Source organism: Pseudopipra pipra, chromosome 4 (assembly GCF_036250125.1).
Source record: "Pseudopipra pipra isolate bDixPip1 chromosome 4, bDixPip1.hap1, whole genome shotgun sequence".
In the NCBI taxonomy this organism is placed as follows: Eukaryota; Metazoa; Chordata; class Aves; order Passeriformes; family Pipridae; genus Pseudopipra; species Pseudopipra pipra.
Genome location: NC_087552.1, coordinates 42782504 through 42807184, shown reverse-complemented (window position 1 = coordinate 42807184; position 24681 = coordinate 42782504). Strand labels below are relative to the sequence as shown.

Genomic DNA, 24681 nt, shown 5'->3' with positions numbered 1-24681 from the left:
AATTAGAAGTGTTGCTTGCACTGTTCTCAGGCATAGCCTAAATCCTCCTTTTAAGCTATATTTCCTGCAGTATTTTTATGAAAAAAGCTGCAGGCTGTGTTTACTAGACAGCTACACATATCAAGAGTACTGATAACAATAATAAAAAAATACATTAAAGATTCATCCATTTATTCCTGTTTAAAGCAGCTTAAACAAAGGTTCAACAAATGCAGCAATACACATTCATTCACTAACCAGCAAGCTCCTTCTGCACCTCTGAAATGCACACACACCAAAACAAATAATAAACACTTTCAAGAATGTGACCACTCCAAATCTAAACATGCTGAAGAAAACAGGGCAAACTTAGTATAACCACATAACAAACACTTGCCTCTAAACAAATTTCTAGTTCCTTACCAGCTACTAACTTCAACTGTGTAAACTGATTTTTTTAATCATTCAGACCCAGCTAAAATAACGACCTCCAGGTTCACCAAGTGGCACTAACTTTCAGAAACAGGTGCTAAATTGCTCACAATCAGCACACTTGTCTTACATGCATCCATTTTGTGCATTTCCTGTGATTTAGTTTTCCTTTTCTTTGTTCATGTCCTGTGGCCAGCTGCCTCCTGGTCCAAAGTGATATCCCAGCACATGTTACAACTATGATCATCGGAAGTTTCTGCTGGAGCACGGAACTTTCCCAGAGGATTCAGTCAGTTGAGGAGATTTCTGTAGTGTTGCTTATCCTGGGAAGGAAGAGGGTGGGACTGTAGTTTTTTAATATATTGTGTGCTCTAGAATGTGTTTTCCCAAACAATATTTTTCAAATGCATCTTTTAATAAATGTCCATGTCTATATTCCTGGCACACAATATGTTAAAAAAGGGGGACTTACCTGAACCCCTGTGGTCTGGTTCCATGCTCCAGTACAGTATCCAGAGTAGCTGTGATGTAACAACAATGTGCAAATTGGGGCTTTATATCACTGTGGAGGCTGGCTGAATGCAGCATAGCTCAGTGCCACAGGACCTGAAAGAAGAAAAACAAAGCATGCTTTCAGGCATTAATATGCTGAACACCCACCTCTTAAAGCAGGAAATAGGGGCATACTGAAAAAAAAATGCAGTTATCTATGCAGGTCCACTGAAAGGAACACCATTTTGCACAATTCTCACATAAGCATGAGAAATAAATGGTTAAGAAATTACAGGGGAGGCGGAGGTAGAGAATCTAAAAGGGACTACAAATATAACTCCCACACAGTGTTTTGAAAACATCTCTTTTTGCCCTGTTTCCATGGAATGGCTGGAATCACGTTCTGACACCACCCCCTGTTCCGAAGTCACTCACAGTCTTTGCAAAGCACCTCTCCACTGCAGTGCCTCAGGATTCTGCAGTGTCACTCCTCTTCTCCCTGGCTCTCTGCAAAGTGAAGTCATAGGAATGGATCAGCCAACCTGACTTCTCACTACCCTGCCCAGAATCCTTTGTGAACCGAAATGAGTCATCGCTCTGAAAAAAATCCACAGCGCAATGTTCCAGGTTTCTCCCTGTGTCTGCGCTGGCTTCTTTGTCTTTGAAACGAAGTGCCTATGCTTCTGGAACAGTGCCCAGCTGCATTGTACAGGATAACAAGCCAGCCTTCTCATTAAGTGGACAAGAAAGCTATTTACATGCATTAGCAAAGACAAGTAAGTTGAAGCTTTAACCCTCTAGTCAAGACAAAAAAATTACCCCTAACATATCTTCCTGACGTAACACACAACTCCTCCAGTACACAGAAACACAAATGCACAGACACATGTGGGTATACACACACAGAGAGCAGTATTTTCTTAAATTATTCACTATTTATCATGACACATACAGTATTGACTCCACTGATTAAAAAGTAAGATTTACTCTCCTTTGTCAGTCCTGAAGAATGCTGCAGACCTGCATGTAACAAACAACTCTGCTGTACACTCGATCAAAGTTGTGCTGCTGCAAACTGTTTATCCAAAAATTAGAAGCAGTGGACAAGTTCTTGCAAGCTCATTTTCCATCATCCCATTCACCATTTGGGCTCACAAAAAAGTGAGCCCTGAAACCATGCCAGACAAAAAATGTCAAACTGCTCCAAGTGCCGAAGGCCAGCAGAGCTGCTTCAACTTCTTCTGCTACTGACAAAGAAGGCAATGCTCAGAATGAGGTCACTGTGTCAGGATCTCACTCAGTGCTAGGTTTTCCTTTGCTTGGTGAGGACATGCTAGGCTAAAGCATCAGAAAAGCACAGAAGAAGTAGGAATAATGTGTGATGAGAGACAGATGCTGCTGTTTTGAAGAAACATTTTTAGTTGCTTGGAGGTTTTCTTTTAAAATAGGGAAATATTCAAAATTGCCTTTACTGCAAAAGAACTACTTCTAGTCATGATGTAGTCACCAAAATGAGTGAAACGCAGCACTTTAGGACTCACCTGTGCTCTGCTGGAATAGGCAGTTCTCCTAGGTGCTCCCCTAAATGAACATACCAGGTGTTTAGGACCAAATGAAATACAAAAGTCACCACCTCCCTATGCTGCAAGCCCTGGCCCTACAACAACCCTGGCAGTGAGAGTCCAACCAAGCCTAAAATAGGTCTATGCAAGTGTTTCAAGATAACAAGTAAATACCTGGGTTACACAACTAACAAACATCACTTTTGGCTGCAGGTCTATAGCAACTATTATGCAGTAAAGCCATACTTTAAGCAGGCTAATTTACCTGTGTAAGGTTAACCAGGTGCTTTGCTACACCTGTAGTTTACACAGCAGCCATGACCTCAACATGAAAAGCTAGGGCTTTGCTATACACACATCAATTTCTGTGTTCCTGAAAGGCCTCATTCCAGGAAATTTGCCTTCAACTTTAGAGGAGTTTTGCCTTCCCTGGGGCTGCAGGATCAGCCTGAATGCCTCTAATGAATCCAGCTTGGCATTTGCAATGTTTGGGTCCCCTGGGATCATCCTGCAGAAACTCTACTTGGTTGTCTGCTAAGCACACACTCGCTTTACAGCAACGAAACTCATTCCATGAAGAAAAATTTCTGTGGACTTAAAAGTGAATTACAACAAGCACCTACTGAAAGAAAAAAAAACAAGAGCTCCAATCTGCTTTCCCTTTGCACCAGACAACATCACTAGTGGAGTTCCACAGAGCTCCATCTTGGGCCCTGTGCTCTTCAACACCTTCATAAATGACTTGGACACAGGACTGGAAGGGATATTAAGCAAGTTTGGAGATGACACAAAACTGGGAGGAGCTGTTGATTCCTTCAAAGTCAGGGAGGCCCTGCAGAGAGACCTTGCAGTTCTGGGCACCACAATATAAGAAAGATATTAAGCTACTAGAGAATGTCCAAAGGAGGGCAACAAAGATGGTGAAGGGCCTTGAGGGGAAGCCGCATGAGGAGAGGCTGAGGTCACTTGATCTGTTCAGCCTGGAGAAGAGAAGACTCATTGCAGTCTACAACTTCCTTGTGAGGAGAAAAGGAGGGGCAGGCACTGATCTCTGGTCTGTGGTGACCGGTGGCAGGACCTGAGGGAATGGCCTGAAGTTGTAACAGGGGAGGTTTAGGTTGGGTATTAGAAAAAGGTTCTTCACCCAGAGGGTGGTTGGGCACTGAAACAGGCTTCCCAGAGAAGTGGCTACAGCACCAAGCCTGACAGAGCTCAAGAGCCGTTTGGATGATACTCTCAGGTGCATGGTGTGACTCTTGGGGATGGCCCTGTGCTGGGCTGACAATTGGACTCCATGATCCTTGTGGGTCCTTTCTAACTCAGCATATTCTGTGATTAAGAGCAGCAAGAAGTGCCTGATACCCCAAGCCTGGCAGAGAGCAAAAGGGAAAGAAGAGACCAGCAGTGGGAAAATGTAAATGAGAATGTTTAGAAGTGCTGAAGCTGATGCATAAACCAGCGCTGCCACCATCAGTGATGTTACTGCAGCGTAGCCTTACAGGAGGACGGTCTGGCCAAAATACCATATGCACTCCCCAGTCAAGGCAGCTACTCTGTTCCTCCATCCCAGAGCACATGATAGAGGTTAGTACTGAAACAAAAGCTGTCTTTTTGACAGTGTACAGTACAAATACACCATACACTCCTCTCTGTGTAACTCCATGCAAGCATGTGCATCCAAATACACCAGTACAAAATACAATATAGCCCGAGATCAATCTCCATCCTACAGTGAGGAAAGAGATGATCTAAAGATCCCATTTTCTTCCTTTGCACACACATAGTGCTGAACACAGACTCCTTTGTCAAACTCAACATTAGGTTGCATACATTCTTAAGTCCTCCTGAGTCAGGGCCTGGGATTCCCTTCCTTTGCCACAGCCCTTTCACCATCAGTAGAGGGAAACTCAAGAGGAAGAAAGGAATATGCTCAAATGGGGACACACACACACCATGCTCACCGCACACAACAACATATGACAGAGAACAAAAAAGGTTAAAAAAGAACACGGTCAGAAGAGTCCAAGAAGGTTACCAAGAGGGTAATTCAGGCTAGCCTGTACCAGTTACCATGGATCCCAAATTTCCGAGGCTAAAATCAGCCATCAGCTCTCAGCAAAGCCTGTAGTTGCAGAGACTATAGTAATCTACCATTATGATTACTTCTACAAGAACCAATTTCACAAAGCAGGGAGCACCCAGCCACTACACTAAGAACACAAACAACGAACTTTGTGGCTCCAGAACACACCAGACTAAGGAACATCAGACGTACACTTACATTTCTTTAGGAAATCTCTTAATACTAGAAATTATGACATATTAGTGCTTCACTAATAATAACTTACTTGTAGTATGCTAATAAGTTCCACTTGACTTACCTGAACAAATCTCCCAGTTCTTTAAGAATTCACTTAAGAAAACACAAGAGGAAATATGATCAGGATATTAAGCTCAGTAATATCCCAACAAGTAATGCCCATCTGTTTTTGTGCTAATATTGTCTAGGAGCTTAAACATTCTTTTTTTTTTTTTTTTTACTTCTGCTGCTTACACCCCAATGAATTAGCAGAGAACACACCTCCCCTCCTTCAGATCTCATTCCACTGGCTTTTAAAAAAGCACATTCTTTTAGCGCTCTTTCACACATCTGCTCCTCCTGTCCCTTTAATCCTTCGAGAGGACTCCTCTACATTTTCTCTAACTGTCCCATATTCTAGCCAATCTCTCACCTGCATCAGGTACCAGGAAATTGAAATTTCCTTACCTTTAGTGGAAATACCCCACACTATACCCTGTTTTTTTCCTCCACAGCTGTACTATATTGGTGTCTCACCATCAGTCACCCTGCACCTGAACAAGCAGTTTCAGTTGTTTTTTATTCTGCCTGCAACTGAGTCTGAAGCAAATATTCCTGTGTTTGACTCCCAGGACCATGATCTTTAACAGCACACTCTGCAGATATGATTCAGGATCTTTGATCATCCAATTCTTGTCATTTGTTATCCATTTTTTAAGCATCTCCACTTAGCACATTCTAAAAAAGAATCTCAAAACCTAAAATGAAAAACAAGCTATACTTTAAATGTTACTTAATGCAGGACAGAATCATAAACCAGTGCCACACTTCCTAATACAGCAAGCCAGGAAACAACATTTGAATGAACCATCAAGTCTTAACAGGAAAAACAAAGCAATCAACAAAACTCCTTCCCTCAAAAGCCTAGTAGGTAAAGCAACTGTCTTCTTAGAATTCAACTACTAAAAGAGGCTTCTTTAAATTATAGTTCACTGGAAAGTCTGTGATATTTTAAACCACACAGAAGAATTTTCTAACAGATTTTGTCGCTAGGACCACAAGACAGGAAGGAAGGAGAATTTGAGCTTGTTTTTATCACAGGAACGTGCTACTATCAAATTAATTTGAATAATGTTAATGCTATATTGTTCTCAACCACACCAACACCCCACCTCGTCAAAAACAAAGCCTGCCTGTTCTCTGGCAGCAAACAGCAAATGCAAAGATAGAAGCATTAAAAAAATCTGACACTGGAGGAGATTTGGCAAGAGAGAGTGAGCACATGAGAAACAAAAGAAACAAAAACCAAAAAAACAATTATAAACCTAGATGTTTTCTTTTAGGGTGGAAATTTTAAAAAGGCACAAAAAATACTCCTTTTCAAACACTCCTGAAAGCACAGAATATGGCTGTTGGAAGTCTTAGCCACATGTTCTTCACTGTCCTCTTCAGCTTAGCCAGAACACATTTGCAGTGTGCCTAGAGATGCTGCAGTTAATATTCAGCAAGAATCTAGTCAGCAGCTAAAATTCTTGAAAGGTAAAGCGATAATTAGAAACACAACCCAGTGGCATAGTGCACTCTCTCTCATTTATATTGACTGCTGCAACCATTAAAAGATTTTCATCCCAAAGACAGTACTGCTGTGGTTACACCTTTTCAAACCAACAGTGATGACTGGCAGATAACTTCAAGTTAAAATAAGAACCTGCAACACTGAACACAAGTCCCATGGTACTGCAGCAGCCTTTAACAGCCCAGTTTTTCCTGGCTAGGAGAGATAACCGATGAAAAGGCCAGGCATGGAATCAATTAAATTAGTGCCAAAGTGGTTTGAAAAAGAAAAGGTTAGATGCTCCAAAGACTTAGCAGTTGAGAGTTTACTGGGTCATGTTTTTCCCTGTCGTGGAAACAGAGTTTTCACTGTGGCTAGAGTACCTTCAAGGAGATGTACTTTAATGCTTGTGAAATTGAAATATTTTACACCCCAATACATGAAAAAGCTATCCTACTCTATTCTGCCCCTATGCTCCACCTGCATGGGGTAGATGCAGTGACCCCTGTTACCCACAGTGGCTCAAAATACTTTCAAATTCTGTCCTTTGGTCTAGCCTGTGTGGAGATCAGCTGTGAGGATGGGAACACAGGAACACAACAGTTCAGCAACTCACCAAATCTGCTGCCTCCCTCATGCTGGTCAAGCATCTTAGAGGAAGCATTAGAAAACCAACTGCACACTGCCACCAATTTACACTGCACCTTAAAGGGAAATGCCCTTGTTCCAGACAGAAACCATTCTTTTGAGATCCTCGAGGACTGGCAGGTATTCATTTTTTCTCTCAATCAGTATGACTATTAGCAAACGCAGCAATCAAAACCTACCTCCCCGAATAAATGACAGTACCTGGAATCAGGGATTCCCCCAATTAAACAGCTCACTAGATGAAACATTTCCTCCTGTCCATTTCACATATTTTCTTGCTTTTGAATTTTACTGAGCACTCATTTTACTACAGGAAGCAGTAAATCAAAACCTACAACAGACATTTTGCTACTATTTCAACAGTAACACCTCCCTATCTACTGCTCTTTTATTTTTAAATGAAATTTCAGAAATCTGAAAATCTCCCTGTACATGAGCCATAAAACCAAAAATGGTATGCAAAAGGATGAAATTATCAATTTCACAGAGACCTCTCTTGCATGACTTCTTACGTATCTCCTCATTTACAGAATCTTAAGTTTAGACTTTTAATTACTACTCCTGACTCATCTAACGCGTTCACTGCTGACTCCAGCAACGTGCAGACTATGCTCCTAAAAAAGCACAAAACTTAACATATTTAAGCTCTATTTTGTCAGCGTTCACTGCACTGCCTTATACCACGTTGCTTATGTCACTATTCTACAGAATTGCTCAGCTGTTTCACTCAGCTGTCACTAGTGCCTTCTGAAATCCTCCTCAGCAGTCTTAATGAACCTGAACAACTGTGATCTGATAGACAGGGTTACCGCTTCATTATCCATTCCATCCTTCAGATTTCTAATACAGCTATTAAACACCAAACATTTGGTATTGATCCCTGCTGCACAAAACACTGTTAACCATTTCCAGGGCCCAGAAATGGCCATTCTTCCTTTTTCTCCTCTCTATACTAAACTGAGCTTGACAAGACTTTTGTTTTGGACTTTCACCAAGCATTTATAAAGCACTAGAGCGTGGAAGAGTTCTTGTGCTCCCCGAGTGTCGCTATGACCCAGTTTTCTGAAAGATGAGAGCGCACAAAAATAGTTGTGTCTTTGCCTTCTTATTCAGTATAAAGACCTAAAACAGGATATCAAGGCTAGATTCCTGAGATGATCTCAGAAGCTGATGATGATCTCAACTTTAACTGAACTAAACCAAAAGACTAGCAAAATGACAATTAAGATAATTTCTTTAACAGATTTCAGAAGTAACCACTGGATACAAAGGGAAAAATCATATACAAAAAAATTTTGAGATCAAAGCACGGGAGAATATATAAAACCAAGTTTCAAATTACTACATTTTATGCCATATCAATACAGTATTTTCCTAACACACATTAAACAACAACAACAAAAGTAATTCCTTATCTTGCCACTAGGTTGTAATTCCTTAGTCTTGACCATAAAAAAAAAGGTCTTATGGTTACCATCATATTCTTTCAATGACCTACCCCCACAGGCAGCACTTTAATTCACCCAGACCTTATGGGCCTGAGGGCACCTCCTGCTTAGAAGGGTAAAAAGTGTCTTGGTCAGAGCCGGAGCTTGAGAAGGCTCTCTGCTTCACAAGCATTTCTGATCACCAGTAAACACTGCTTTGCACATGGTGAAGGGGATGGTACATGCCCCTCTCCTCACCTGGCTATCCCCTTTTAGAGGCTGAAACTGCTGCACAGACCAGACCTCAAAAACACCCACAAGGGTTTCAAGTAACCCTGAAAGCATTTTTTGAAAACTCTGCTGTTTTTCCTGCCTGTTTGCTAGCTACAAGTTTTAATCTTAAAGAACTGATGTAGAGAGTACCTAAATAAAAACCTAGGCTATAAAGATTGAATTAGCAGCTGCAGAAGACTGGAGAGGAAAAGAAGAAACAATGTAAGTAAGAAAGAACAGAGGAAAGGTTAAAAGGATATGTAAGGGAAGAGCTGATTTTTGTTTGATTCCCAGGCCATGCAGCATCTGAGATGTTACTGATGAAAGAAAACTTGTTAAAAGAATCCAAATGTTTAGCAGGGTTAAATGGAAGCAGAAATAATAACCAAATGGTAAGAAATAAAATTAGTACCTCCAGCTATAGGAAGACTGGGGAAAAAATAGAGTCTACAGAATTGCTGGGATAAGCAAAGTGGGAATGGCTGCACGTATCAGTGAAGAAAGAAGTGAACAAAGGACAGTTGTTTTGTGACAGCTGATTTGCATGTGCTCTGCATCCACTTGGTGCTTGCCTTTGTTTTGTTTTCTAGGCTGACCTTCACCCCGTGCCACACAAAGGATTCACTGAAAGCCTCCGTTCAAAGTCTCAATTAAAAGCCTGAAAGAACAAAGGTATCTTGCGCTGCAGCCCCAAGCCTGAGCCCCGTGCCAATGACCCAGCAGAAGGACCATCCCCATCAGAGCGCGGGGCTTCGGAACCTGCATTCTACACCGCCTTGGAATGAGCCCTCCTCCCCTCCCAGCATCTGGAACAGGCAAAATAGCTAAAAAGAAACATTTAGCTTGATCTCCAAAGGGTTGCTTCTAAGCTTTTATGATGAAAGATCAAAGCTAGGGAAAGGGTGGGACCTTACAGGACAGTAAAGAAAGTTGAGAATAAATTAGTAGTGTGCATACTAATAAGACACACATGCAACGTCACTAAGGGAGCATATTAATGGTTTGGACAGTTTGAACGAAAACATGTGAAAGCAATTAAGCATGTCATCACCAATACCATCTTTAGAAGTGTTCTGCTGTTTTATGAGAAGCTCTTCAAAACCCACATGCACGTGCAGTTTCATAGAAAGAAAGTGTAATCCACAAGAACTTGAAAATGTGAGGCTGCCTAAAGGGCATCCTGCATGTCCTCCATGGTCTGCAAAGCCTATGCATAAGGCTTGTGATTTTTTTCTTTAAACTGTGGTATTTAATTTCTGGTACTACATTTAATTGAGTTACTCTAACATAGATTTGTTATGCAGCATCCGCCCAGTTTAGTACACTCTCTGAACACAAATTGGGAACGTTTGTGTAACAGGGATAACATGAAAACTGACCTCAGCACTGTGGTCTAAAAGATTAAATTACAGCCAGAATTATCATGGTGTAATTATACCTATGTAAATATCTATTTATTCTGGAATAAGAGTGTTTTGTTTAACCTGATTTAGCTTACACAACTTCCAAAAGTTTTATCAATGAAGTTAGATGTATATGCATAATCATGTAAACTCTCTCTGCGTGACTTTTTGGGTCATGCATAAAAAGGTGAGCTAAAAATACAATAATCAATAGTAAAAATAAAATACTAATTTTATTAGAGGCAACCATGTGTCTTCCCATTGTTCAATCATATGCTCCCTAGTGCATTAAAAAAGTAAATGTTTAAACAAAGGAATTAACCTTCTACTAATTTTTTTCTGGGTTCCAATAGCTTAACTCTTCAAGAGCATATAACCGCTGACATTTAGAGTTGCAAGTACTATTTCTCTAAAAACTTCCTGTTATAGTAAAAGGCAGAGCTATTAAAGGAGCCAAATGTGGCTTCTATTGCCATATGTTGTTTCTAATAGTCACAGCTTGAGTTTCAAAACTGATGGTAGATCTTCACTTCCCTTTATCTCCATTGAGTGCTGCTGTACTCCCTGTACTTCTTAAAATCAAGACTTATTGAGAAGCCTAATTTTAGGCATTTATTTCTGGAACATAAAAAGACTCAATGCATGTAAGCTATCTGGAAATACCTGAAAGTCTTGGACGCATCTCCTTCATATTTCCATTTTCAAACAAGAGCCTAAAAGTCTACTTTAGGACATAGAGGTTTGAAAACGATTTATATATCTTTTGCCTTGCTCCCGACAAACATTTTTCAATGGAAGTTCTGATGTTATTAGAGTTTCCAATAAAAGTTTAGGGGTTGCAAAACTGCAAAACGGAGTAAGAAGTTCTTGGTTTTAGAAAACATAATTCTGGTAATTCCTCATGGCATCTTTGGAGACTGAGGACACAAAAGCCTAGTGTAACTTCCCAGTGACATTTTCCTCCTAAGATAACTTCTTTCAAGGGCAGAAATTACCTTGTGAAGCATAGTCACCATATATTTTCCCCTCCAATGAATGCTTCCTTGCCCCTCAAGGAATGACTGAGGTTACCACACAACTATCCAAAGCACAAGTTTCTTTTCAGCTTTTGCAGAGAGTTGTAGTCTGTTGGAGTAAGAGGGAACGAAAGGAAGGATGATACCGCATGACAACAGACTTACTACATTACTCACAGAAATCCTATGCCCCATGCATGCTTGCACATGCAAAGACTTTTCCCATATTTTTGAAGTAATTGCCCATGTTTCCAGATGCCTGGCAACTCAGGTTGCCTGATGTCTGCAAACTAGCTACTACATGCATATAGTCTCATCTCACATGTGCAGCAGGTCCAACACATCAGGTGTACTACGCATGCATAATTTATCTATCAGGGACTGTCCCAGATTTTAAGATTAAGATCTAAAATTCCTAAAACAGCCAGGTTTGTAATTTTCAATCTGAGCTGTGATGCAGCCAGTACAAGCTGTTGTACAGCGTGAGAGTATCTTCACAGAAGAAGCCACTTGCAATAGCAAATCACAGAATATTCTGAGTTAGAAGGGACCTACGAGGATCATCAAGTCCAACTCTTGAACGAACAGCCTGTGCAGGGATTGAACCCATGACCTTGGTATTCTTAGCACCATGCTCTAACCTACTGAGCCAAGTGTACTGCTTGCAACTTTAGGAAGGCTTTTGATTCAAGCTTGCAGCTTACTGGAGCTGGTAGGAGATACTTCCAGTATTGTGAGCATAGGCATTAATAGCACTTTCCATTCCAGAACTGGATAAAACCATTGGACAGCTCTGCAGTAGCTGATCAAGACTTCACCTTGAGTCTTACCCACCAGTCTGGAAAATTTAGATCTCTATTTAACAGACAACTATTAAAAAAGTTAGGAAATAACACAGACGGATTGCTGAAACATTTCACAGTGCTTTAAATATGCTTTGAAATTTTGTAACCTATTTAAAAACGTCGTTTCTTTTGCCCTACAGCACTAGCAATGAAGAACCTCAAAGGAAGTGCTTAGATAGACCAGATTTACTCGCTTTGCCACTAAGCTCTGCAGCTTCCTAGGGCTGTCAGTCGCGGCCGGGTTCAGCCGTGAGACACGGACCATGGCGCTCAGCCGAGCCCTGTGCTGCCAAGGCCGCTTCCGTACACCTGGAACAACGGGGGGACACACTCAGCCCTCACCAGCACGGTCCTTTCCTAGAGGGCCGCTGCACCACAACGCGCGTCCAGCCGCCAGCACGGCCCGCGTTAACCCCGAGTACCGCGGGCAAGGCACGATCCACGTCTCCCGGGGTAAGGGCTGTCCCGCCGGCACAACCCGCCCGCCAGCCTCGCACCGCGCCGCGTTGCTGACCAATCTTTTATCGTGCAGCAAAGCGGGCAACTGAGCCGGACGGGGAAGCACCGCCCGTCCCGTCCCGTCCCGTCCCACCGCGCCCCACGGCCCGCGGCAGCGCCGAGGTGCGGGCAGGACCGCCCGCCCGCCGCCATGGCAACGTGTGCGGGGCGCGGCCCCGACAGCTCCTTTTCCCGAGTCCTCTGAGGAAAGCTGGCAACCTTCCAGGGCGCCCGAAATAGGAAGGAAAAGCAATATTCGCCTAGTCGGAAGATGCGACGTTACCCCCTGCCTTTGCACGACACATTTTGAACCAAAACCCATCACGCTGTTCTCCTCCAACAAAGGCCACCGGTTCCCCTGCCATTTTGGGTGCAGGAGCAATTCCCACAGAACATACACTTCTGTGTGCTGCTGGTGCCTCAGGAACAGCCAAAATCCCAGCCACGGGGAGCTCAGAAATGAAAATAAAATAAGGGGGTTTTGTTGATTGGTGTCTTTGGCCTTGAGGTCCTGGGGCTTTGTGTTTTTGTTTGAGGTTGGTGATTTTACATAATGGTAAAGCACATTTTCGTCCCATTCCTCTATGAGCACTGTCCTCATGGGAAACCCTCCTGCCTTAAGTGAGGGCACAGTGGGGGCTTGGTACTCCAAAAAAGCAGTAAAGGCATGAAAACCCCTTTGCCTCCCTAAGGGCAGTGGCATGATGTACTGCTGATGCCAGAAGTAAATCTGAACAGCCACTGCAACCAAATTCACCCCCTTCTTCAAAAGCACTTCAACATACTCTTCAAGTATTTTATGCAACTTTTAAAGTCAACATGGCTTCAACATTGAGCCAAGGTTTTTGTTCTTTCATTTTTAGAGATTAAGAGGGTAAAAAAAAAAAGAACCAACAACAAAGTATTCCCCCTCTGGCTCCTATTGAGGTAGTAGCTGAACTTGTGCAAAAACTTTGGCCAATTTACCACTCAGATTTAAGAGGAAGCTATTGTCTAAAAGGACAACCATCAAGGAAACATTTTTGCCCAAGAACGGTAGAAAGACCCATTGCCTATATCTTGAATAGATGTAGAAGGTTCTATGACCTAAACGTGGTTTGTAAAAACAGTGATCAGCACACATGCTGAAAACCAAAGCTGTAAAGCAAATCAGAAAGCTAAACCAAACCACATTCTCCATATCGCTTCATTTCATCAAAAGCAAGCAAGATAATTAGTTTATAAAGGCAAATCACAGGGTAACAATAGGTGCCTGTTGTGGATTGTGAGGATGAATTTGAACTTTGCTCTGAATCTGGACTGAAGGCCTTCTTCCTGACTTGTAAATGAGCATCTTGGGTTTTAAGGCTGGTGTCTCTCATCGTCCACAGGTATCAGCAACATGTACAACCTAACTACACCAAGCTGATGGATGTTTAGCAGAAAGCTAAAGCAGTATTTGTGTCACTGTAACTCTGTGTTTGGGACACAGCTGATGCAAGCAGTGGTAAGACACAGGAGGTCTGCAGTGTGCTGTGGTCAAGAATCAGCACCATGACCTCATCCTCTTCCAGCACTCAGGCACAAGGGAAGCTGAGATTGGACTAGCAGCCAATTAACCACTGATTCAGCCTGAATTTCAATATTCTTCTCTTTATGAGCTCACTCATTGTTTTAATTACTTAAGGAAGCTGCACAAATGCATTTATTCCACACTTTAACATGCAATCTATGAGTGGAACTAAGTTGAACAAAATGGAAACTTTTGGCTTGAAGAATGGAAAAAAAAGATCAAGAAGGTAACACATAAGAGTAATTTTGAAAGGCAACTGCCACCCCTCTAAGCAAGACTGAGAACTGCTAGCACAAGTGCTAGGATCTCCCTCACCGTGCAACTACACACGAAATCCACACACAATCCACAAGGCCACTGGCACTGCCCTTTCACAATAAACAAATAGCTGAGTGCGAAACAAACAAACAAAAACCAACCCAACAAAAAAACTCCTTCATAAATCAAATTTTCCCAAACCAGGCAGTATAAAAAAGCAACAGCAGGTGATTCCTACGATCACACAACCTCTGGCATACAGGAAATCCCAGGCCAAAGCTCAGCATAGAAGCTACAAGCCAAGACAGTGCAAAGTTTTTTTAAAAAGCCATACTGTCATACTGTGTCCAAAGCATTTTCTTGTCTATACATCAATTTCCCATAGTATTGCTTTGGATTCTCTGTTGCCATTAATCTGCAAGACCTTTACATGCTGGCAATTGTATGTCCTTCACTAATGCCACTGACACCCATCACTTTCTCTAAAAGTCAAATATGAGAAAATGGTTCTTTAGTGGGTGACATCAGCTGTGTCTGGCATTTTACAAGATCTGGAAGACCAGCACTGCCCCAAGGAGTTCACAGCCTAGTTCAGGCAGAGCCAGTATGTTTCAGATGCAATCGTATCTGTGAGGCCATGGGAGCATGAGATCACTTCCTCCTTGTGCTCTTCAGCTTTACATACTCACCAGTTATTGCTATTTTTCTATTTTAAAAGTTTCTTTGGAAAAAGGAAAAAAAAGGCTCATAATGATTTTATCAATTTTGGTGTTTTACATTGAGACCATCCAGTACCTTCAGTTATTAAACATTCATGATTCCATTTTTCCTCAAGTACAGGAGGAAGAAGTTGGCAATCAACCAGTGAGGACAAGCTGACTGACAATAGCTTACAGCTAAACTAGCAACTGCTCAACCAAATTGCACAATCCATAGAAGATGTGCCATGACTGTTAGCTTGAGGACGATAAGCCTGTAATCAAAAGCCATAATTTCTATTGGCATCTCTTGTTTGTATTTAAAGAAAATAACAAAAAATCTGGTGTGCACATATTTCTGCAGTATCTGAAAGCAAAGGATTCCTTAGCTTTCTACACATAATTTCTGTTAACTGAAAGCCTGGAGTCATCTAATTACTACCTCCACATACAGGATTTGCCCAGATACTAAAATTCTGAAGCTGGAAGCTTACAGATGTTTTTGTTCTTTTCTGCTTCATTGCTAAATAGGAAAGATTATGGCAAGGATTAGGCTAGACTAGGCCCTTGATTTGTTCCAACTTCTCATCTCTCTCAGATGCAGGTTTAAAAATGTCAACCAGAACTGAATTAACAGATGATCATCGAGCAAATTAGTTACAGCAAGAACTAAATTCAAGACCCTGCACTCACCAGTAGGAACTCCAGCACATCTGGATTCTTCCAGCCACCAGGAAAAGCTCCAGGACAGATCCAGGACACCTAACTCTTGCAGACTAATCATCAAGTTTCCCGAAATGGCACCAGGGAAACAGCTTTGATTCAAAAGCAAGGGGTGGTCAGGATGTTGGAAAGCTACTTGAGAAACCTGCGGTACATTCAGTGCTGTAACTGTTCCTGACAGAAATGTGCCTGGGTCAGCTTCACACTGCCCATGTGGGGAAACCCACTCACCATTCAAATAGTTTTTGTAGTCTGTGTTGAACACTGTGGTGCAGCAGTTACACAGCTTATGTTAACAGAGCTGCCCAGGCCAGAGTGAGCTCTGGACTGCCTATACAGCCCCGAGTACTTGCCATATCCTAGATACATGTTTGGTCCTCTTAGATTTTTTTTCATTTATTTTGAAATTTAAAAGCATCTGGAAAACCTTACTGAATAGTTTACGCAAATTGGTCTCATGCCAGAAGTCTTTCATTTACAAGAGAGAGATAGGGTTAAACAGGCAATAAAAAGACTGTACATACCCATACTGCCCTTGAAAACACTCACTCCGATGCACATGATGGAAATTATGTACTCAATCTGTGCTAACACCTTACTAGGAAATACGGTGATCTTATTAGGCAAAGCATTTTGAGTTTGCAGAGGAACCAGAACCAAACTCCCTTGAACAGCTCTGGAGAAACCAAAGCTGAGCTACATGCTCAAAATCAGCTCACAGCACTCAACCCTTGTTCAGCCGCACTATCAACTGGTATGTTGGGTAAGACTCAAACAGACCAAGCCATCCCAGTCTGACCTACAGTGGAAAACAAAGCCAATGCTAACAACTATTTTCAGCTGGATCCTCTGGATCAATACTGAAAATGCTGTTGGATGTCATCATGGCTACTTCGGATGGCATGAGGAATCCATCCCCATGCTGGTGGTTTTCTGGGCTACTACTCCTTTGTTCACAGGAAAATGGAAGTCCTTGCACAGACAATGCTTGTCATGTGCCAAAGCATTCATCATAGATGCTAACTGCATAATAGAGCTAACCAACCTAAATGCTATCTATTGCTCTCCTTGCCCATTCCATTTATGCTTGATCCTCTCCCATGGGTTAGTTTAGGGAGCTAACCTAGCAGAAGGCTAGTCCTGCCAAAAAAAAATGGATATTTTATGCCAAACCCTGACTGGATGCCCTGCTAAGACAGAGAAGGTCCTGTCTCAGAGCAAAGTAGGAGGCAGTATGCCACAGGCAATGGAGAAGCAGGGCCTCCTGTGCTGGGAGCCACCAGTTATAGGTAAGAATTGTTCAGTTATCATGAAACTCCATGGTAATATGGCCACTCATCACAAAAATGACTGACACAGCCACTATTCTGACAGAAAGTCCATATGACAGCTGAAATTTTCAAAGGGCTTTAAAAAGGCTTACTAAATTCCATCTGTTTTCATGCCATCTGGGTTCCAGTCTATCAGTGCTGGTTTTAACTATAAGGGGCAAGTTTTGCAAAAGCAAGTGTAGTTTGTTGTATCCAATAGACCATCAAGACTTGAACAAAGTAAGGACACGTCACTGGAATAAACAAGGATAGAAGTAGCAAGCCCACATTCTAAGAATGTGTTTAAAAATAGTGCTGTTCTAACAGAGACAGCATATACCCATTTTCATCAGTAGTACCAAAAATGTGTTAAAAACCATCAACAGCAATAACTAATAGACATTCCCAAGGAATGTCTGTTAGACATCAGATACTGACCACTGTAATGGAAAATAACATGCACGAGAAGACAGGCAGAATCCTGCATTTCTCCACCCACTGCTGGAGTATCTCCCCAAAACACAGATGACGCACAGTCACAAAGAATGGCAGAAATCCTACTGTGTATAATACAATTCCACTGATATTAAAATGTATCAGAAAACCATTCTGATATTGTGAAATATTAATTTTAGAAAGAGGGAGAAATATTTTGACAAATGTCAGAACTTCCTGTTACTGCATTCCTACATGAAGTGTTTCTTTTTCTCCCTTCAAATTAGTTTCTTCTGAAAGGCTGCATTAGGTAGAGCAACAATTTAAAACATTTAAACAGTCATATTTGAAACAAAACAGTCTGATCCACTGAAATTAAGTATTTCATGTGATCTAAAAATATTGTGTTTAGGATTTTCTTCCACATGAAATCTGACTACTTTGGAGCTCTGTTTCAAATCAGAAAAAAATTTCCTTAGAATCCCAAAACCTCCACAAAATAGAGCCTCTGTCTACTAGTCAACTGTACATAAGCCTCAAATTTTACAACACAAGTTTCAATATACGTCCTTACAAGAATATCCAGCAGATTATATATCTCCTCAATTGAAACTTGAGAATCTTAACACATTAGTTTCAAATGAAAACTTTCATTCAGTCTGAGCAGAATTTGAATTTTTTGCTTTGTTCTGCATCTCAATCTCTGTTTTATTAATTTATCTTGCAAACTCAATTTTTGATTGATTTGCATGTGTTTATAAATATGTGTACAACTCAGAGTAGGAAAGCAGCAATGCCATTACATCAGCCTCAACACCTTCTCTGTGTTGACTAAAGCAGAGAAGACTGTCTATTGTTTCTCTTTCTTATTAATGTCTACCTTCTCAGCCTTACAAACTCCTTACTTCTCTGCCAATAACATAAATCATGCTGATTCTATTTGACTTGTAATTTCCACTGTGACTGGAGAGGCAGGTCTTAAAAGAAAAAACAAACAAAACCCAGTGAAAATATCTAACAAATATTCTTACGATTTTTATAATGACATTTGCCCCAAGTGCCCATTTGTGTGGAAAATGTTTAAATCGCTCCATTTAAAAAAGTCTACAGTCCTAAGGGAGCTTTTAGAGCTATATACAAAAGATTTTCATGCAGATGGAGGGCATTAAGCACTTCATGCATGCAAGAAAAAAAAAGAGCTAGAAAAAATGTTTCAAAAAGAAAGCAGAAATATTTTAAGTCTGCGACAGAGATCTTGTCCATCACACCCAAATTAAAAACAAACTGAAAAGAAACCAAAAGGAGACAGCAGATACACTACAGAACAGATTCTATCCAAAAACTTAGTCAGCATCTAATGTGACTGTTACAAGAATTCTTCTTCTAATCTAAAACATAAACCTTAAAATACACCTAATTTTGCACCATAGAAGTTTATCACTTTACTAAAGCTATGCACTTAGGCAGAACAAACAGTAAAGAGCCAAGTCTGCCAGCACTGGGGAGATGCTCACTGTGCATACCCAGAAAACAGTACTGTTTCAGCAAACAGAAAATTCAGACTGGAACTGAGAATCACTAGCTATGACAGCAGTGAGTAACGCACAGTCTTCTAAGAGGAACAATGAGGACAAAATGTGGTTTTAAAATGGATCTAGAGTCATTTATGAAAAGGTTTAACAGTCACCTGCAGCAGTAGCAAGAGGTAGGACTCAAAGACCCCAAGTGCATCTGTCTTCAGAATCAGGCCCCTACCAGAAGGCAATTGTGGGAAGGATGTTAGCTGGAGAAGCATCTGAATACTTGGAAGACAGGCTACAAAGCAGTAAGAATTAAGACAAACCCCTGCGGGGCTGCAGGACTGCTTTGAAAATGTTTATTTTTAATTTCAAATCTTGATTCTGAAGTGATAAAGTCATGCCCCAAGCAAAGGAACCAGAATGGTGATGCTGTCTAAAGCATGATTTCATCCTTCCCACCTTGTGAGTTGCTTATCAGCTCAGAAGGACACTGTCAAGCTTAGCAGCCCAGGCTTGCTGCTGGAAGAATGTGGAGCTAGAAGGGTTTTTCAGGTCAGGCTGAGACCTGGTACAATGCTGCAAATTAAGCAACTTCAGTGAATGAGGTGAGAGTCTCAGGAGCAGACAATTTGATCCTGCGAATAAGATTCGGAGTGCCTAACCAAGCATTTATGTAGGAGGGGACTGCCAGCCCTCAGTTTGTTCCTACTTCGATGTTCAAGGGAACAGAAAGGGTAACTTTCTGTAAGTGAACAAATTATACTAAGAAAACGTTCTGTGTCACCCATTTCTAACGCATACAAAAATACTCTGGAAAAATGAGTTTTGGTTGCTCCATGGCAAAAGCTCCAAGACTGTTTAAAGATCTGTTGTGGTTTTGCCTTAAATCTCATCAATGCTCAAAGCCCGTGAAAAGCTGTCATTTTCTCACTGCTAGTGAACATAGCAAACAGCAATAATAAACAAACACTGAGAAAAGAGGATCCAACCGGTGGACAGGTTCTTGAACCCTGGACACAACATTCAGGCATTTGTCTGTCATCTCTGTGATCTTATGCCTGAGCTCTGTCATCAACAATATAGATTATCTGCGACTTTTTCTACTGTCTCTTATCAGAGTCCAGATCCTTAATAGCATCATTTAACATTCACTATCTATTACCGAGATGTAAAAGAGAAAGTCCTGTGACATTGCTGCCTCTCACAAAGATGAGCACACAACACCAGCTGTTTTAAATGTCAATTTAATGATGGATATTGTCTTACAAAACAAGGTAGACATACCACTGGAAATGTCCCCATGCCTCTCTTGTATTGGATGCATCATTCTTGTAACCTTCCAACAGTCAGGGCTATTCATTAACCAGCTATTAGCTGAAAAAAATAACATGTCCATTAAAAAGTAGCACCAACTTCTTGAAAATATAGTAAACTAACACACAGCTAAACTTTCAGAGGCAGAAAAGGATTTTAGCTAGAAACTTCATCCCGAACTTCTGCTTTATCTAACTAGATTTCATACTTTTGTAGAGACCTGCCACAAAAAGCATGTGGGGAAAAAAAAAATTATGATCTTTCAGAAATACCGCAGATGACACCATGCAACCTCTTCAGAAAGAGAATTCCTCACCTTGGGAGTTAATTTTGTACCACCTTCTATTAAAAACCCAAAGGATGCACACAAAACTGTATGGCTGAAAGTCATTTAAAATGTGTTTCTAATAATGCTTGAATGAGGAGCTGCTTGTAGACTTATTCATACAAACTATTTCCGTTTGTTAAAGCCATTATCTTGATTCTCTGACTAATCCCGCTGCACCCCCTTAAAAAGAGAAAGAAAACATACCAAAACCCAACAAAACCAAAAAGACAGAGCAATTTAAGTATTTTGATGTGACAAATGGCAGACTCCAAAACACATAAATGTGCTTGAACAATGCACTTGAAAACTCTCACACCAGTGTCTTACATCTTCAAATAAACGTCCTGAGCTTATTCAAAATGCAAGCACTTTAAATGTACAATCATGGAAAGAACTTTCTAGCTCTTGTGTAGAAGATAATGAATCACAAAGTTAACTTTCTACTTTCAAGATGACTCTCAATCATTGCTTCAGTGATTTTGCTTTCAGCCTCACCCTGTTCCGATCCTGGCATGTTCTGCTCCAGAACACACAGAGAGATCAGAAAGGCTTTGCTTAAGATTCAGAAAGAAGATAAAGTGTGTTCTATCCTGCCTGAAAGGATGGGGGGGGAGGGCTGATAGTGATGGGGGAGAGCAAAAGAGCACACATGATATAATGAGAAAGGGGAAATGCTCTTCCAGAATGAGATGGAAAATGAAGGAAGTGGGAGTGGGGGAGGCAGAAGGGATCTAAGCAGTTGTGAAGAAAAAAAAGAGACGGTTTTTAAATTCCTGAGAGAAAAAAATCTACAGCAATCAGGAAACATGTAATTTCTTAAGATTTAAGCTAAACAAACAAACAAACAAAAGATTTAAAGGAAAAAGTGAGAGAGAGAGAGACCTGTCCTGAGGGGGTTGCCAGTAGATGCTGACAGCATCCATAATGAAGCCCTGGCTTTTAAAGGGGAAGGTGTCTGGAAAATGCTTTTCCTTCAAAGCAAAACTGGACAAGTCTATGACCAGGGCAGACCAACAAGCAAGCATCAGCACAGTGGTCCCTTGGCTACCCAGACCAAAGAGACAAAACTAACAAGCTCTTCACTTGACCATGGGGAATGAAGGGATGGACTGAGCATCCTGAACACATTTTCCACGCATCTGTTTGGACACAGGACTCATCTGCTGGCCTGGAAGATGGCAGGACTGGAAGCAGGGTGGAATCCATAGCCTCCAAATGCTGCTCAGCACTTCTAGTCATGGAACAACCTGCTAGTGCAGAGAGATAGAATTTCTATCCAGTTTACTGCAGAAGTCAAATTCCTTCCAGGCAGCAGCACCCTCACTTCATTCCCACAACCTGCTATCCAAAATTGATTCCCAAGAACCCTTTTTTGGGTTGGAGGTTTGATTGTTTTGGGGGTTTTGTTTCTTTGGGGGAGGGGGTGGGTTGGGGTACTGTAGGGTTCTTTTTAATATTTTATTTTTCGTTCTTGGTCCAGTCTTCATTCTCAGGATGTAATTAAGGTTCAAAGGCAAGAAAGAAGGAGAACCAGCTCTGTGTCAGCAATTAGCTCAATGTCCTGTTAATATCTACCCATAGTCTCTCACAGTCTAGGCATGCATCACTTGAGAACTCTTCATTAAGATGCAGCTCAAGACAGTTTATGAGACCCCAGGTAGATAATTTTCCAGTGGTTGCCTCCATGGGTTACCAATCTTTGTTTCTTTTTATACATTTAGTTACACAGGCAACAGATAATGTCTCCTGAGAATACACAACCAGGTATTACACTTTACCTCCACAAACCCCATCCTCCTCATACCAGTGCTTGTACCTCCCATATGAAGAATATAAGCTTAGTTAGAAATGAGAAACTCTATTTCCCACGCACTGGGACATCCTTTGTTTTACATGTTTAAAGGAAAATACAACTAAATAAAAGCAGCTAGAACAAACTCAAAAGGTTGGGGTTTTTTTCCTTCCAGTTTTTTTACTTGTTAACAAATCAGCTTAGTTTCACAACATATAGGTATCAGTGCTGAGGGGAAAAAAAAAATCAGCAAGTTATAGTCACAGCTTTTAACAAGTTCTCAGAGTTCCATAATACCCCATAAAACAAATACCACTTACATCCCCATCACATAGCACAGTGCTCCCTATTGAATGTGTGCCACAACAGCGTATGCACACCGTTTCCCTTACAGCACTCCTCCATCAAGTCAAGCTGACATGAGAGAATACGGTACCCCACATTTCCATTTTTTCCCTTTTCTCATCCTCAGTGATGACAGGTAGCAGGTCTGTAACCCAGCTTTGTCTTGAAGAACCCCCAGGCAGTCTGGCCTTGCAGACATCATGGGGGACTTCACTAGCCACTGTGGTAAGACAGTTATGGCTATTCTGGTAGCTGCAGTGATTTGGAGGCAGACAGGAAATTCCCACTGCTCTCCCCATGTCTTGGGAAAACAGAGATTAACATCAAACCACTAGAAAGAAGTGACTCAAATGCTAAAGAACATACTACATCCTTGGTGCAGACGGGACTATTCATTTCAGAATGGATGGGCTCTATTTTACAACAGTTTTCTCCATTTATATACATACTCCCTTACACACACACAGAGGTTCTCATCATCAGACAAGGGCTGAATGACAGAATGTTAAGAATCACTCCTATCTCTTTTTTCCTTGTTGATATTTTTAAAACAAAAATCAATTAAATTTATGCATCATTTACAGAAGTTGTTTTTAACTCAGCTTTTCTACACATAACTACAAGGATAAGGAAGGTAATGGTTCTGCTGCACAAAGAAGGAATAAAAGCTCCCAATCTTCCAAAAGATAATTTACTCCACACTCCCCAAATTCCAAAGTGAGGTTTCTCTTGCAAACAATAGTTAACAATCTGGATTCTTCTTTTGTGCACAATTATTTCACTGACAGAATTTGCTGGCAGTATAAAAGGTAGGAGAATATTTTATTTTGCATGTATTTTGCACCTCTTTCACTACACAGAGTTTAAGGCTTTGCAGTATTTACAATACTTTATGTCCCCAACACAACAGGTACTGAATTGCAATACAAATAAATAATTACAATAAGAATAGAAAGGCATTTTCTCTTCATCTGCACACCAGTCACTTGAATTTAGGTGAAGTCTGTGCTTGTAGAGTCAAGACTTGAATTTCTGGTCGTGGAGAAGTTATTCACAATACAAAGGGAGAGCAGTGTTGTGTTGGGATAGAGAGGAAGAGCCAAGTCCAAGACTTACCCAGCAGAGGTCAGACTAAACCAAAACTTCACCATCATTATGGGTGCTAAGAAATTATCCCTTAGGTCCTCCCCACTGTTTCCCCTCAGAATCATACACCAAGTATTTTTACAATGTGACAGATACTAAGAATTACTCTGAGAAGCAATTTAAACCAGCAAAGACTCAATTTTGTTGGCCAAAATACTCTTGAAAAAGACTAAGACAAAAGCATCTGACACCAAATATTTGAAGAACTCAATATTATTGTTGGGCAAAATTGTATTAATTCAATGAAATAGGAATGAAAACCCACTGTAGCAACAACAACAAAACACTGTGTTTGGTCTTCAAGAGTACATTAAATGAATTTTGCTCAGAGATACAGAGCATGGTAAGTTGTGAAAATATAGATTCGTATGAGTATTCAGAGTGACAAAGACAATCACAAAGGATCTCGAGTTTGGGAGTCACCTGTCCACAAAATCAAAACAAAAGCATCATGTACATGATCTAACCCATAGCACAAAAAGCAAAAGATAGACAGAAAACACTTAAAACAAGACTCATGGAGACAGAATAAAGTAAGCTACATTATGTGCTCATATGCGTGACAAAGAATCTACACAGGCCTCCACAGCTTTCAATTAAGAATGTAAAAACACTACAAAAGATGCAGTGTTTAGTATCACAGTAAGCTGCATTGAAATAAACTAAACAGTACAGAACGAACAAAAAAAAGACACAGAAAAGTTAAAAAGTGCAGAAACAAATGTCTGTGTATTTGTAATATGTATACATACATGCAAACTTGTTGAATAAACTTTTCTTCCACAGTCAACATAAATGGGGGGGGGGAAGTTCAGAGCAGGTGAGAAAGAT

The 24681-nt window shown here is 40.9% G+C and overlaps 1 protein-coding gene across 7 annotated transcripts in view; it reads right to left on the bottom strand.

The window, feature by feature from the left end:
* The window catches only part of STOX2 (storkhead box 2), a 71861-nt gene that overhangs the window by 24950 nt on the left and 22230 nt on the right, over positions 1 to 24681 (bottom strand). For 2 of the 7 annotated variants that reach the window (XR_010430139.1, XM_064652608.1), the window contains exon 1: positions 12274 to 12766. The exons of 1 other annotated variant lie outside the window; for it this stretch is intronic. Coding sequence is in view for 4 of the 6 variants with exons in the window: in XM_064652608.1 (XP_064508678.1) it covers positions 12274 to 12751 (478 nt within the window). In the remaining 2 variants the exon portion in view is untranslated. Of the gene's footprint in view, positions 1 to 541; positions 785 to 883; positions 1018 to 1338; positions 1411 to 12273; positions 12767 to 20209; positions 20300 to 24681 lie in introns of those variants that run through there. 4 more of the 7 variants (XM_064652611.1, XM_064652609.1, XM_064652614.1 and 1 more) reach the window with 4 other exon arrangements.